Below are 16958 nucleotides of genomic sequence, written 5' to 3'. Positions count from 1 at the left end.
AGCCCGTGTCTGCTCATCAGTCTTCTACCCGGAAAATTCAGCTAATATTAAGGAGGAAAAATCTACAAATTGACCCATAATAAAAGTGCGTTGAGGGCTGCTCCATGAGCAAGATCCCGTGCTGGCATAAGGCCATCTCAATCTACAATAATGAAAAGCAAATTTTATGTAACATTGCAATAGCAGGGCACCGAAAGGAATCCTTCAACTACAACGCATTTATTAAAATGATGACGTAATACCATTCCTAGTATTACGTAGCTGCCAGATTAGTATAGGTTTTACATTGCTAATGCACACGTTGCATGATGTTGCAGCATAAAACCAGCCTCATAAGAGACGTGATGTTTATTCCAGGTAACAGAGCATACGTGAACTGACTTTGAAAATATAACAATCTTTAATTATGGGTATTGTCTGGGTATGTAATTTCTCCTCTCAAGCTCAGTGGGTATAGATGAGTAGGCTTGCTTAAGAAGCCGTTATTGTAACGTGATGTCATATTAGCGACTTCCAATGAGGTCTTATGCTCTCTCGGGTTTATTTGTATGTCTGTTACCTCATTACATCATAACTGCAAAGATAATTGAGTGAAGGTCATGCATAGACTACAGTAGTGAGCAGTTACGCTGAGCCTAGCGGGAATTCTCTTGGTTATGGTAGCAACCTGAATTGTCAGTTATAAAGTGGTTACGGTTATAATAAAAGGCTCTTTGTTTTGTGGTTTAATGGCCACTGACTTCAGTTTCACCACAAGTGGTTTATATATTTTGGAATATGACCTGAGAGCATGAATTCGGACTGGCAGTAGTAAGTAGGTTTAGGCCTATGTGAAGTCCAACTTGAAATACTGAATTTGTTCATTTGTATGTCTTTATCTGAGTAATACTATAACGGGATAATTGCAAGTGTGTCCGTAAATTAAAAATGTTTTTCTTTGTGTTTCTTTAAATTGAAGCTTAATAAGCTGCTTACCACGAACATACATCGGTCTAGAAGCGAGATCGTCTCTGTTGGTTGCTCCGAGTCCTGAGGTCAAAACGAAGCCTCTTACTCCCTTTCACACCTTACTAACCGTAGGACTACCTTAGGGCAAAGGCCCGTGCTGGCATAAGCCAGCGTAGTATAAACCGCGGAACCAGGGGCAAGGTCACAGTAGTACCAATACAGTGTTGGTGGAAGGGGCCGCTTGGGTTAAGTAGGCAGCTCCTTGCCCCCTTTACCTTGATCTCTGTGACCTCTCCCTTGACTGAATGAGGAAAAGGGGGACATTACGGGAGGGGGAAAGGGAGGAGCGGAGTAAGAGAGTTGAAAGGTAATGAGAAGGGAACGAACAGTTTATCCATTGTTGAGGATTTTGGTTTGATTTGTTTAAAGCTTTTTTTTAAGGTAGAGAAAGAGCCCGTCTGACGGACGACTCGATAGAGGAAAAACCCGATTTAATTACGTCAGCGATAATGATGGCTACTTAGGTGCAAGAGCTCGTGCAGTTGCAAGTGCAGATTAATTCATCAACATAAGGAGGCTCAGCAGAAGCCATCAGCATATATTTTAAAATGACCGATTATTAAATCAGGAAATGATAACCTGTCTGCCGCGTACTTACGTCGTTACAAGGATTTAAGTTTCATTATTATCCATAACGTACACACGGTATCATGACCCAATCAGTAGTCGCCTTTAATTTATATAACGCGTTTAACAAAAAATATAACTCCTTATTTGAAATGAAGGTGAAAACTTCGAGTACCATAATCATATAGGTGTCCATTATTGTACTCTTAAAAGAAGAAGATTGTACTCTTATGTTTATTACTGGCGAAAACATTGGCTTGGTCAGGTAAAAATGTCTTTGCATAATGCTGGTTGTTGGTGCTATGCAACAGATGGGAAGCAGTAATAATGCAATTAATCTTGAGGAGCTAAATTTGTGTCGAGTAACCATAACGGCAGAAATTTCAAAACTGGCATTCATGTGTCTGGGTGAGGACACAAATAATATCATTTTAGTTTTAAGTTTTAATTTTCCCTTCCTTCGTGTCTTGAAAAATGTTTAGATAGAATGGGTGTGCTGAATTTTATCTCTTAAAAAGAGAATGAGACTAGATTATTAACATAATTCCTTCCTTGCTTTCCAGGCGCCAACATGGCGATTGTGGGGCGAGGAAAAATGCGAAGGCGCCATTTATACCGTGTACCTGAAGAAAGTCCGATATCATCATCCTTCGAGAAGCATCACTCAGGTGAGAGAGAGCGTTGTTAGTTGTATTTTCTTTGTGCCGAATACTGAATTAAATTTCAATGGTCATTTAATATTATTTATGATTATTCATAGTGTGATGATGGTCCAGTAATTAAACAAATATATACTTTACTTTCAAATTGGAAATTAAGAATATTTCATACCTGTGAGATCATTCATTTTTGAAATGGTTTTGCAAGATAGCATTCAAAGCCACAACAGATTTTGAATAATTTATTTTTCATTAGTAACAGATTGTTATTGAGTTAATTAACAAAACGTCTCTAGGTAACTGATTTCCAAAGGAGGTTTAAATAGGTAACAAATCAAAAGTTTAATTAATCACATCTGAATAACAATTTCTAATGATACCCTTTCAGTCAATAACAGGCCGTAAGCAAGTAGTGTCTGACGACTAGAAGTAGACTCAGAAATACTGGAAAAATAAGGAAAAATATAAGTAGGAGGTGAAACCCAAACCTTAATCATAAAACGAAAAGGATTACAGGCTTCCATTGATATTATTATTATTATTAATTATAATTAACTTTTTTTCAGGAGTCTGACGATGACGAAATCTCTCACTTGGAGTGGGAGACGGTGAGGGTTAAGTTCCTGAAGGCGGGGACCCTCGAGAAACTGATCGAGTCCTTGGCCTCGGACAGCGGGGAACTGGAGTCTACCTTCGTGAATGTTTTCCTGGCAACCTACCGCACCTTCTCCTCCACCAGACAAGTTCTCAACCTCATCCTCGACCGCTACCTCGCCCTTGACTCAAGTAGTAATAAGGTTAACGTTCCGGAGCATCTGCGTGAAGATCACAAAAAGTGAGTTGACTCATCTGCTGAGTTTTTGAGTTTTTGTTGGCAATAAGTATTAGTGTAACTTTGAGTTTTATTGTTATTAGTACTATCACTGTTACGTTATGTGGTATTTTATTTTGTATTTGGTAACTGAATTGAACTGAATTTAAGCACTGGGACCTATGAGGTCATTCATCACTGAAAAGGAAATTGACAGTAAAAAGGTTTGAAAGGTGTAACAGGAGGAAAACCTCAAAGCAGTTGCATTGTGAATCAGTTGTTAGGAGCGGAAAGTAAGATGGAGGAAAGAGAATATGAAAGGAGGTATAGTAAAAGGAACGAAAGGGGTTGCAGCTAGGGGCTGAAGGCACGCTGCAAAGAACCTTAAGTAATGCCTACAGTGCACCACTTGAGATGCACTGACGGCACTACCCCCTACAGGGTGTATTTGGTAGTGAATTACAGGAAAAATATCAATGACTGAGGAAAATATGAGACTAGGAAAAACGATTATAAGTTTAGCTGTACTGTGTTGATATTTTAACTTACAGTTGTCAAAAATATGTTGGTCGCCACAGAGCAGGAAATGAAAAACAAAGTATGGGGTACTTTAGTGTAATTATGCATTTTCAAGTTACATTGTGTATCCTGAAAATGTCTTAACTACACAGAAGCACTTGTTACTTAACTTTTAATCTCCTCCTCATTGCAGCCAACCTGTAATGATGTTATCACATGAAAGTCTTGCGATTCTTGTGCATCATTTGTAGATATATCTTGGCAACAATGAAATCATTAGTCACTTGTTTACTTTTTGTATGTTAACATGTCAGTCATTATAACAAAAAATATACACACCAGCAATTTTTACCAGTACCTTTAGCATGTTTTAACCCTACCCTTTACTTCCAGAGCTCTCAGACTGACCCTACAAGTATGGCTGGACGCTTACCCAGAGGACTTCAGAGATCCCCCAATGTTCTCCTGCCTGCAGCAGCTGAGGGAGTTCACGAGGGTGCATCTCCCTGGCTCAGACTTACACATCAAAGTGGGTTACAAGCTGGAGAAGATGAGGAGGGAAGAAGATATCAAAGGTAATTCGATGTTCTTCATTGGTGGGGTTATTTTTAAGGATTAGGTCTACCCATTGATGTCAGATGCCTTTGGGACAAGCATTCTTAGCCCTATTTAAACCTGCAATAGGCCTAGGGAGTCTTATGGAAGCAACAGTGGCTCACAGTGTAATAGGAGAAATGAGATTTGCAGTAGTAAATAATTCTGTAAGAAAAACGAATACAGTGTGTATGACAATTTAGAACTTTTGCATATGTTCATAAGGCTTTTGGAGTAATAGTTACTGCCTAAAACATATGATAATCTGGTTATTAATTAGAGCATTATGCCAAAATGCTTATAAGTTACTGTACAACATCAACAGCCATGTATTGAAAAGGCCTGCCTTGCTGAAGAACTTGTAATTAAGAAAAAATTACTGGTTTCCTTAGTACAGTATTGCCATGCTATAGGCATAATAATATCTTGATTTTGTCTCAGTGAGATTGACTAAAGGAGCAATATGAATTTGATTGAAGCAAAGAAATGGAGGGATTACAAAATATTAATGATATTGTGACAACTTATTGTTTATTATTTCTGCCTAAATGAATATTGCTTTTGATGGATATTGATACTGGATATGAAGATTGAGAGGGACTGTGTTTTTTAATTAATCTTACGTACAGTATTCTAAAGCCAAAGAATCTGTCACCTTTGAGTTATGAAATATCAAAAAAATTTATGTCACACAGGCTGTTTCAGGAATAAAAGACCCTATGCTGGTACAAGGCTGGCTTATTCCAATACTGTACTGAAAGTGACAGAATGGAAGACGTCAACTTTTTTAGCAATATAAAGTAGTCAAAAAAGACAAAGAAGCTGAGGTCATATATTAGTCTCTTTTGTTAGGATTTCCTTGAGTATAACTATTTGGGACACTTTCCTTTTAAAGCAAAATTCTTGCAGGGTCACCCATGCTGGAGAGAATATTATCCTGCGAAGAGATAAGAGTGCATTCCTCCTCCCCCATGAAGAACGGTGACCATCAGCCTTACGAATTCTTGGATATCTCCGAGTCGACTTTCGCCCAGCAGCTAACTAGGATGGACACTGTAAGAACACAAAATACAGATCTAGTTATCAGCTGTACTGTACTGATAAACATTAAGTTGATTTGTTCAATGTTTAAGAACCTTTTTATTCATGAAATATTTTTAGGGGCATGAATCACCACTTCCTGGAATAGTACAGTAATGCATTATATGAAAAGATATAATACAGTACTGTATATGGAAAAACACCCTGAGTTTAGTAATAACGTTAGTGTTTATTTCCAGGTTCTTTTCAAGAATGTGATAGCCCACCAGTGTTTAGGGTCAGTTTGGTCTCGGCGTGACCGGGGTCGAGGTGACTCTGCAGCTACTGTCACAGCCACAGTTGACCAATTCAACGCAGTGAGCTTCCGGGTACAGTCCACCATCCTCGTAGACACAGAACTCAAGCCATCACAAAGAGCAAGACTCATAGTAAAATGGATTGACATTGCTCAGGTAAACAGCTAATGCTTCTTTTGCAGAGGAACTAACAAAGTGGTTTTCACTTTGGATAGTATCATTTAGAATCCTAGTCAATACAGTCCCTTTTTATTATTATTAGTGATAGTAGTAGCAGTAGCAGTAAAAATGAGGATAGGATCACAATTATGGTTTTGATTGTATAGAGAGGATTCTGACAATTTCCTAGTAGATGTTAGAGAAATGCTCGTTACTACACAATCTGTGAAAAAATGTCTTTTTCATCTTTTAAGGATCATTGCTGCTTTATTGTGTGTTTGAGGTAAATGTATTAACTTGTGAGCTTGAATACAGTAGTAAAGTATGCAAACGTATTATGATTGATACAGAAACATACTATAATGTATTCATCTTTTTTTTACAGGAATTAAGAATGCACAAGAACTTCTCCTCCCTCAAAGCAATAATTTCGGGACTACAGTCTAACCCCATTTATAGATTAAAAAAGACTTGGGGAGCTGTGATAAAGGACAAGGTACCTTAATTTCTGTTTGATACCTATGAATAATGATGAGATAAAGTGCTCAGCCTGTTGAAAGAATTGTCAGTATGCATCACAAAATACCAGCAGACTTTACAAAGTATCTCATTTTTCAGGCTGAACTGTTTGAGGAGTTAGCTAGGATATTCAGTGAAGAGAATAACCAGCTCTACCAACGCGAGTTGCTAATGAAGGAAGGTACAGCTAAGCATGCAGAAACTGTTCATGCAAATGACAGACATCTTCACAAAGCTCTGGAGAAATTAGCTGTTAATCCTCTGGTAAGTATTGAGATCGGTGTTTGCGTAAGTGAAATGAACTGAGTTTGTACTTCTGTTACTGATTTCCCTTTAGAGCTGCTGTTGCACCATTTGCAAGTCTTGGCCCTTTGACAGCAAGTCACTCAAGGCGAAGGTTGCCTGGGCACAAGCATAGGTTCCCAATTAAAAACTTAAATTTAGTTCTTGCAAACTGTGGTTCAGCCATGCTTTGCCCTTGTATGTTTCATACTAGCAAGAAAATGAAAATACAAAACTTCCTTAAGAAATGCAAATCGTTTTCCAAAAGACTATACTCTGTAAAGGTTAACCTTCCCCCCCCTTTTTTTTTATATATGATCTGCTTACCAAACCATACCTAGACCTTGTCTTTAGTGAAGACAAGTCTACACATTGATTTAGACAGCTAAACAATCTCAAAGGCTCGAAATCTATATTCTCACGAAGCCACGTAATAGCTCCCTAGCAGTTAAATGACAGCACTTCAGTTCAGTCTTAGCAGTCCCATGAATATATCAGCACACAGCATGTTCAGAATGACCATATGAGAATTGTGGATATTTTTACTCCAGTGTCTCCGCTTTCTTGATGTGTCTGGTGATGGCAGCCTTAATTTTTGTGTAATGCAAATACACCGTAAAACTAGATGTTTGCTGATGAACATGATTCATGTAGGAAGCATGGGCACATTCAGGTCTTTTAGAGAGTGGCTGCTCCTTTAGTATAATGACCATTTTTTTTTTTTTTTTCCAGGCTGTGAGTTATGGAACTATTCCCTATCTTGGCACATTCCTGACTGATCTCACTATGATAGATACAGCTATTCCAGACACTGTTGCAAATGGGCTCATCAACTTCGATAAAAAAAGGAAGGAGTTTGAAGTGTTGGCACAGGTATGTACCTTCATATCGCTGGTTACTTAAGCATAAATAAACTGTATCTTATAAATTAGTGAATACTTTAAGTGATGTCACATCATATAATAGTGAAGTATGTTCATTAGGAAAAATATACTGCAGGTTTTATGAATGTTGAATGATTTTAGTAAGAGAAATTTAACACTCAGTAAATTTTTTAATACAGTACTACTGCTTGTATTTTTACCATTTATGGATTAATTACAATGCACTGTAATCCAACAGATTCGGTTGCTGCAAGGTGCAGCAAATGCATACCAGCTGGAGAGAGACGAGAGATTTGAACGATGGTGGGACTCCGTACTAGTTTTGGACGACAAAGAAGCCTGGAGACTTTCTTGCCAAATTGAGCCTCAAGGGTCCTCAGCTCCATCATCTACAAGAGAAAGCAAAATGAGGAAAAGAGCTCAGTATGTATCAGTTAACACTTTATTTCTTTTGAAGTAATTTGGAAGATAAAGCATGGCAGGTTATCAGTATTGAGTAAAAGCACCAAAAAGTTCTTTAGAAGTTAAGCTAATACTGTAATATTTGACTTGCCACCATGTGATGGACTTTGTAAGCTTAGTTAAAAGAGAATACTGACTATAAACTGTATTCACAGTTTGCCGGATGTAAAGTTCATTTGTAGTCGTCTCAAAAACAAAGTACGGTATTCTTATGGAATTTTGCATTCTGAAGTTTAAACAATTTTGATATTTCAGGTTTGGTCACAGAAAGAACGACAGTATTGCCAGCACATCAAGTGGCTCCTCGAGTAGTCAATTCTTCTTCGACAATGACTCCATCAACACCCCCCTGAGTCATAATGATTCTTGTTCTTTAGAAAGAAAGGTTGGTTTTCAGCACTTTAAGCAAATTAATTCAGACTTCATACAGGTTTAAAACTTTGGTGGTCACATGAAGCTGAAAACTTGCATATGATATCAGCGATCAAAGTAAAATAATGAGGTTTTTCATAGTAATCGGTACTTTAATTTTTGCAGATGTCCACATCGTCAAGCAGCTCCTCTTTACCATCGCTGGATGTGTCCGTAAATTCTGGAGGTACCACTGCCTCAGGCCGTACCCCTGAACGTCAGACAGGCACCCCCCAGCAAGTCCAGCAGCAGCAGCCTACACCCTCGCCTTACATTACCCCTGATTTCTACATAATTAGAGTTTCTATAGAAAGCAGCGCTCATGAAGTAGATGGTAAGGGTCTTTACATGGTTTAATACATGTTCTGATTATGCCTAGTTGTTAAATAATATTTTGGAATATCAAGCACTCCTGTACTACTTATGCTTTATTGTATACTGTAATTATAATACAGTATAGTATTGTATTATGCATAATTTGAGGTATATACTGTATGTTGTAAATAGTGTATGCACGTAACATACTTGATTTTTTTTTTCATGTTAGTGTAATAAAATACCACAGTGAAGTCTCATGAGAAATGAAACTGATCCTTTGTTTTGCAGGAGTTAACCTGTACAAGAGCATCATGCTCAGTAACTCTGAGCGCACAATCTCTGTAATAAGGAAGGCAATGGAGAAGCATGGGTTTGAGGGTAACCCTGAGGACTACACATTGGCACAATTTCTACCTGATGGGGGTAAGTATTGTGACAGCCATGTATTTAGTGTAATGTACCATCAGTAGTCTGGACTCAGTTTATAAAAAAAAACTTTGAAATTAGTAGTCTGTACAGCAAAGCCATTCGTGGTATATAGTACTATGAAACGTTATGGGGAGAATTTTACTGGAGAGTAATAAAGATATTGTTATCTTAGCTATGAATTCGTTCTAGGCTAAAATATCAAGGTAACAAGTTATTGTGTTTTAAACATGATGCAATTAAATACCAGTGTGTATCAGGTATGTAGTATAGGACTTCATGCATAAAAATATTCTTCCTAACACACAATGCAAATGAGTATAAGAACCATTGATTAAAAAGGTGTAGCATAATGAGAAAAGATGGAATGGCAGCATAACCATGAAATGCAGCTTTTAGTATGAAGACAATCTCCTGACATAACTATTTGGATACTTACTACAAATACAAATAAAAAGTTTTACATACATAATGTAATTCATCCTAAAAGATGGGCGGTGAGTTCAGAAATTCTGTTATCTACCTTAAGGCCCTTACCACTATGATTAATGAGAAGGACCTATTACCAGAGCAGAACCAATTCAAAGTATTTTCTCAAAGAGAAGGATACAGACACTAAACAAACCATTAATTATTTATTACAATAAGTCCCTAAAATTACAAAATCACTGTACTTTAGGGAAGAAAAATACACATTTAAAATGCCAGAAACAATTCACCTAGCCAACTAGCACACTGTAGTAAAAGAGAACAGAATTATGAGATAAAAACAACATACACATGGGTCGGGTGTAATGGAAAGAGACAAAGTGAGAATTTAGCCTTAAACCTAATTAATTTACAAACTTGAATGCTGAATAAACATACATTTGAGGTAAAAAAAAAAAAAAAACCATCGTATTGACGATAATTAACCATAATCCATCTAATACTGTGGCTGATATACAGTCGTCCCTTATCACCACGCAGTGAAGTGTTGTCTCTTATGACAGATTTCACTTATGTGCCACAAAGTAGGAGGCACACAACACAGGTTGTCTTTTAGGGGGGCCCCTAATGACTCCAGAGGTTCAGCAGGCTGAGGGCAAGGGCAGATGATGGGTGGGCTCGCCTCCAAAAATACGTAATGGAAGGAACGAGGTACACAATCCCTTGCATGAGCTGCAGAGATGCCAGCAACAAGAAAGTTAATAGGGGGGCAGCAAAATGTCGAGGACGTCTTCAAAATTATACAGGAAACTGCCACAAGCTGTCAGAGAATATAAGAGCTGAAAACCTCTCTAAAGGGAGCCATTAACTAAACGGCATAGCACTCAAAACTGCCCCACATCACCAGCTGGTATGAAAACAAACAGGCGACGAACAGCTGAATCACCATCAAACATGAAAAGATAAAAACACTTACTTGATTGATGTATCTATTAAATTACACCTTTCTGAGGGGTAGAAAAGACCCAAGTCCAACCTTCAAGAGACATACATAAACACAACTGGATAAAATTAACAACAACTTACTTTAATGGGCCAAAAATCAAAAGCAGCGCAAAATGAATAATTACATTACATTCATTGTGGTAGAGAAATATTAGAAGAGACAACACACTGCCACTGATGGGGGGGGGTATATTAGTCTGGAGGTATTCTAAACAGCACAGTGGTCTTCTGTGTTTGTACAGACTAATATTTTATATGAAATCAAGTTTAAAACACATTGGTCTGGTTAAACTGAGCATGGTAATAACAAGTACTGTAAGCAGCTAACCATGACTGTATGCATTATTTGAAGGTAACGAAAGTAAAACTTTGTCTCCAAATTTATGAAGTCTGAGATTTATTTGCAGACTTCCTATCCCAATTCTTAGTAAGGGCAAGTGTGTTTATACCTAGCAATTATGTCTCAGTTCATGTTCCTAAAAGGGGCACTTAATGTATCCTTTTGAACACCCATAAACGAGAAGTTCTGTTATGTGGTAAATGATCGTTGTGTCTCTCACCACCTAGATCAATCTCACATGTACAAATTGTATATGATGACTCCCCCTCCTGGGTTGAGGTTATATACTTGCTAAATGATGAACCAGGCTTGCAAATTTCGTGGCTGCTTACGTTTCTTTAAAAAAGCTCCAATGTGGCCTACATTTTGCATTCATTTTATAGTGCTTTTCATAGCAAGATATTTTCCAAATAAGTTTGGAATGTCTTTAGTAATGTAATATTCATGTAAAAGCTGTTGTTTTTACATGAAACCTTTTGCTTAGTAAAGACAGATTAAAACATTTATTTTGTACACTTTTCATGCACTCAATAAGAGTATCTACACTTTTCATAGATGTAGAAGTATGGTCTCTAAAATAGTTCGTATCCTTTCCACTGGCTTTTAAGGCTACTTCCATATTTTCTTGTTCGTCATGAGCAATAAAAAAAATGGATCTTCTAACTTGTGAAGTGTCTGGTTCTCCACCCATCTATTGTTCTAGTGTCTTCACAGCTCTGCTCACTAGTCCACAGTCTGCAAAGGAAAGCACTTGATTTGTTTCTATTTTTACAACATACAGTGAAGTTTGAAAGGTTGATTATATGCACATTTTTTAAGTAAAATTGAAAAACAGGAATGAAAGTGCATCATGATCAGAGTTAAAACCAACAAAACAGCTATATAACTGATGTTGATGTATGGCAGTTTAAGTATATTCATCCATCAACATTAGGTGAATGATTTAATGGTGTACCTAACAGACTGGAAATATACTGTACAATTTGCTTACGAAACTCACTCGAAATTAACAGAATCTTTTGCTACAGTGCTTCCAAAACCATTTCTCTGTCCCATGGAAGGAATTAGAGGTAGAAGAAGGAAAGGAAGATGAGTAGGAACAGTGCCAATGAGGAGTAGGAAGATACACGTTTTTTTTCTTGATCTTATTCCATCCTTGAGTTGTCCCCTTCTCAAGGAGTATAGTCTGTACTGTTTAATATGGTATACTGTACCTGGCTTAGCACTTCCCAGGAGGAGTAAAGTGGCTAACTGCACCTGGCTTAGCACTGCCCAAGAGGAGTAAAGTGGCTAAGTTTTAAAACTTTGTTGTGGTTCACTTCTCAGCACCAACTTACATTGTTTACACCCTTCATTGTTTACTTTTCTTTCACTTTTCTTGATCAGATCATCTTGGAAAATCACAAACTTCATAAATAAAATAGAGATTATGGAGGTTTTTGGCAGTCAGCTGAGTGGGGGTTTATCTTACTCACTTTCATGAACCTTTGAGCTGCAATTAGTTTATCAACTTTTCTACCCCATTTAATGAACCCAACCAAAGATGCTCTGTCTATATCATTTTTCACACAAGTAACTGAAAGCTAATTTTTTAGTAAATAGCATCTAGATTGTTACTGAAAATTAGTCACACCTGTGGTTCACATTTTAATGATTTTTTTCTTTTCAGAAATGTTGCTGCCAGCTTCAGCTAATGTATATTACGCTATCAATACTCAATACGACCTTAATTTTGTCTTGAGGAGAAGGCGGCACGGTGATGAGAATACCATCATTCGTCGAAATCCAACCAAGGATCACAAAATAAGAAAAAAGTTGCTGGTCACTTAATAGTTACTCTAGATTTGAAGCATACCTTCAATGGCAACTGTGAATTCCATCCACTTCCAAGGATACTCTTCATTCCTAGTCCTGTGCAGCCAACTTGCGTGATTTGCCCCACTCTTCGTTCGACTTTGACTTATCAAAATGTTACGAAGCTTAGGAGACCCATCCATACCTTCCTTTACACTTTGTGATGCAACCTTTCCCAAACAAGAAACTTTTGAACTTCGAAGGCTCCTCTGAAAAAGGAAAAGTGTAGTGTAATGATACAGGAAATTGAAAAGGGCTGCTATGTCACCAAGTGAGTTATTACGAACGTTGGAAGAAAAACTTTTTATACTCTCGACTTTTTTATCCTTTCTAACGATTTCATGGAATGGAATTAAGCTTTTTTTATTTGCTATTTATTGATAATTATTACCCGAGTGTGTGTAAGGTGGTCATCTTTAAGAACTTCAGTATTGGTTGTAAAAATTTTGAGATGTGGTTCTCAGTATTAATGTGCTGTGAAATTACATTGTGTTTTTCTTTTATGTACGATTGTAATGAGTATCTCGAGCAGTTCGTTAGTAAAGTACTCAACTTGTTAAAGTGGGAGTTGTAATCATACTGGAGGAATGTTGTCCACATTTTACCTTGTTTTATTATATAATACTCAAAATGGTTTGTTTCCATAAGATGTACTCTCATTTTTAGACTTTGAAAAAGTTTCCAGCAATAAGCTTTAATTGTGGATTCTGGAGAAATTGTGTGATTTGTGTTTTTCTACTTTCTCTCAAAGAGTAAACAACGAATATGTACATTGACCACATTCTTGAATGTACTGTACTCTATTTATTTCTCTCTCGCACCCTTCTTTTAGCATTAGAACCATGATGCCGTTGTCTTGAGTTAGAGTCCGAGGCTAATTCATGACAAACAACACGTGATATAGACTTAAACATCTCCCATTATTTTGTGATAAGAGAAAAATGGGAGTATTGTGCACATTTATAACAGTATTTGATCTATGGTAATTTCTCCTTTCATCGCTGTCGAAAAACGGTCATTCATACTGTACAATCCTCCAGCCTTCGTGGCATCCTTTTCTGGTATATTATTTTGGTTTTTTGTCACCACTGATAATGCTCTCTCGATGGTTGATTACCTAACTCCATTTTTCTATTCCACATCATTCAAACCTACATGAATGAGTTTAGTACCTTGGTAACAAAAAACCCAAGTATATTTATACAGAAATTTTATTACCTTCTATTTAGATACTGAAAAAAGTACTGAAAGTTGTTGACAGAGTTCAAATTCTATCCTTGTGAGAATGTACATAATTTGTAGGTTATGTTGTATACTTGTAAAAACTCTCTGTTGTTACCTTTGTAAATACAGTCTATCATTTCTAGACAATTTGTAACAGATTTATTTTCTTAACCTTTTTACTGAAACATAAAAAAACATATTTTGTTGTTTGTTTTCAATCGTGAAACATGGACGAACCAATGCAAACTATCTCAAGATTACCTGGGTTTTTACTAAAACAAATTCTGAAGTAACGTGCAATGTTTTTGCTGAGTTCTGATTGCATGCAATGAAAGGTTTATACAGTCTCCCCTAGATTATCATCAGACTGTCTGTAAAGAAGCAAGAACTTATCAGCCCAGGATTTGAATTTAATCCCTTTCATGTGTAAAATAAGACTATCTCAGTCAACCTTTCAGGGGAAAGCAATTACATCCAGATAAAATTTCAGGAGAACTATCGGCAAAATCAAAACACAGACTTGAAACTAAAACATGGACAAAAGCCATCAGCTGAGTGCCAAGGCACTTTCAGGAGGATTTGGTTGAACAGCTTGATACTTCTGAGACGGTTGACTTTCAGGAAGGATGATCCAGAAGTACTCAACCAGTTATAAGCATGCTATTCTCTACTGTCATCCAGAGAATGCAACATATTGCCCACTTCCCAATGTTGTTAATACATGTTCATTTTTTTTCATTTTGCACTGATTACTTCCTTTTTTGGGCAACAGAGCTTTCTTTTAATTGAATTATTATTTGTTTCCCTTCAGCAGTCTTTATAGGTTTCTGCCTCCAAACATCCAGTCTTTTAAAGTCAAAGGACTTACTCAGATGCTTCCAACACTTTCACCAACAATTCCACTCTGCCTAACAGGGAACACTAGAATAGACTTTTTTCTTTGTATAGTAGTTTGTTCCAAGCTGTAAATGTGTGTATAGGGATGTCATACCCTGCATAGGCTTCTAATTAACTCCATGGCATCTGCCCCATTTTACCTATTAAAAGAAGAGATATCCATGGACAGGATCATCCATTCTGACTTACATCTTCGTATGTCCATGTCTTTGCGTTTGGTGTTGCAGATCAGAGAAGCTCATATTGTGCCTAGTTTCACTTTGTTTGTTAAGAGACGGAAACATTTTTTGGATGTCATTCAACAGCTCTTGTTTCTTTGCCTTTCATAACCATGATTAAAGCTCTTTTATACCTCTACACTGCCACCCTTTATTGCTCAAGTCAATACACATAAAAAGCAGGTCATAGACTTACCAGGGTTTGTCCTCCAATTTGGCAAATTTCCAGTATGTTATGTTCTCTTGTTTAGTATGTCAGAATGAAGACTGAAGACCATCAAACTTCAACGGAGCACAGAATGATTGGTATTTCTCAGTTAGGCCTAGTCAAACTCTCATCTGGTAAGAGATTGTAGTTCTCTTTAAGGAGGCACATTCTAGGACTGCAAAAAAAAAAAATCAACCAAATCACTAAAAGGTATAGACACTTACTAATACACTACATACTTCAACACCTAAAATTTATATAACTTTCTGCTGAACACTACTGGCGCATAGCAGCAATGACGATAGCCCATTCCAAAGTAGACAACCCTGACAAGAATTTCATACAATAACATGGGGCAGTAACTCTTAAGAGTAAACATCTTCAGTAAACAGATGCTGTACTTCCATATTGCACAGAGAAATTTCACAAACCAAACAGCATCTATCAGGACTATAGTCTTCAAAAATGGAAGAACCAATTAAGAAAAAATTACTGTGAAACAGAATGGAAATGCAGAAGGAATCTTAAAAAGTGTTACCCAAAAGGCACTGCAATAAACTACAAGAAAGCAATGAAGGTGAATTAAAAGGAACAACGTGAAAACTGTAAATACAGGTACATTACTCCGTCAAGGGGAACAAGAGTTTGTAAAGCTCTGATTTCCAACAAGTCACTGAACAGGTAACTTAGTCATGCAATGCTGATATCTGTAAACTTCTACTCCCTTTGGCCCCAACCGCATTCATTCTTGCCTTTTGTTTTCATCCATTGCCTTCAGTCTGAATCTTTTTAACTGTCTAACCTTTTTTAATTCTACCTAGTTCCAATTTTTATTTTCACCCTTCATTAAAAAAAAATCCTTTGAAACTGCCCTCTGAAATTCTATAAAGGGTAATGGTCTAGTTGAAGTACCTGATGATGATGATGATGATAACGATGATAGTGATTGGTTTACTATCAATTCTACCTATCTCTAATTTTTATCGCTCATTATAAATTTCCTTTGAAGGTCCGCAAAGGCTCAATGGTCTCTTTAAAGTAACTGATGATGATGACAATACATAGTGATAGTTTTACTAATGTGCCTGTTCCCTCCTCTCTCTCAAACCTCTAATTTCCAAGAAAACTGCTTCTTTTCCTTGAATATTTTTTAATCAAAAGCTGTTACTTGGCAACTCTATTAATCTTAACCCGTTGCCTACCCTAGAGAAGGGTTACAATCAAAATGCTTTAAGACAAGTAGCTTGGTAATACCTACCTCCTCAAAAACATGACACAGCCGCTATCCTAACCTAACACACCTTAACCTACCTAAGCTTAGACATTCGTGATGCTTGGCAAAAGGCATTATTATTACCATTATTATTATTATTATTATTATTATTATTATTATTATTATTATTATTATTATTATTATTATTATATACAGTGGTTTAAAACTTATTTTTACAGTATGGGAAGCTAACGGACGCTTATTATTATTATTATTATTATTATTATTATTATTATTATTATTATTATTATTATTATTATTATTATTATTATTATTATTATACAGTAGTTTAACACTTACATTTACAGTATGGGAAGCTAACGGTTGGCTATTATTATTATTATTATTATTATTATTATTATTATTATTATTATTATTATTATATTTAACAGGGCCGCAAAGCTATACTTCACTTATAAACTGAAGGTTCAGACGAAAATTCTCGAAGGGTTTCGTGTCCTAAACCTGTCATTCCCTGCTGGTTGCAATTAGGACAGCTACAATGAACAAGGTACACTTTAACAGGGCATGGGGTACATGACGCTGGACCCCAA

The 16958-nt window shown here is 36.7% G+C and overlaps 1 protein-coding gene across 16 annotated transcripts in view; it reads left to right on the top strand.

The window, feature by feature from the left end:
• Nucleotides 1-13962, top strand: part of Rgl (Ral guanine nucleotide dissociation stimulator-like) — a 207772-nt gene extending 193810 nt beyond the window's left edge. For all 16 annotated transcript variants that reach the window (XM_067130155.1, XM_067129968.1, XM_067130062.1 and 13 more), the window contains 13 exons: nucleotides 2139-2243; nucleotides 2801-3069; nucleotides 3958-4139; nucleotides 5068-5213; nucleotides 5439-5651; nucleotides 6040-6150; nucleotides 6273-6437; nucleotides 7188-7328; nucleotides 7578-7762; nucleotides 8057-8186; nucleotides 8339-8546; nucleotides 8819-8953; nucleotides 12400-13962. In XM_067130155.1, the coding sequence (XP_066986256.1) occupies nucleotides 2139-2243; nucleotides 2801-3069; nucleotides 3958-4139; nucleotides 5068-5213; nucleotides 5439-5651; nucleotides 6040-6150; nucleotides 6273-6437; nucleotides 7188-7328; nucleotides 7578-7762; nucleotides 8057-8186; nucleotides 8339-8546; nucleotides 8819-8953; nucleotides 12400-12560 (2151 nt within the window). In that variant the 3' untranslated portion in view covers nucleotides 12561-13962. The remainder of the gene's footprint in view (nucleotides 1-2138; nucleotides 2244-2800; nucleotides 3070-3957; nucleotides 4140-5067; nucleotides 5214-5438; nucleotides 5652-6039; nucleotides 6151-6272; nucleotides 6438-7187; nucleotides 7329-7577; nucleotides 7763-8056; nucleotides 8187-8338; nucleotides 8547-8818; nucleotides 8954-12399) is intronic.
• Nucleotides 13963-16958: the final 2996 nt, after the last annotated feature.

This window comes from Macrobrachium rosenbergii, chromosome 1, assembly GCF_040412425.1.
Source record: "Macrobrachium rosenbergii isolate ZJJX-2024 chromosome 1, ASM4041242v1, whole genome shotgun sequence".
NCBI classification, from domain to species: domain Eukaryota; kingdom Metazoa; phylum Arthropoda; class Malacostraca; order Decapoda; family Palaemonidae; genus Macrobrachium; species Macrobrachium rosenbergii.
Note: the sequence above shows the minus strand (reverse complement) of the source record. Positions and strands in the feature narration are given on the sequence as shown.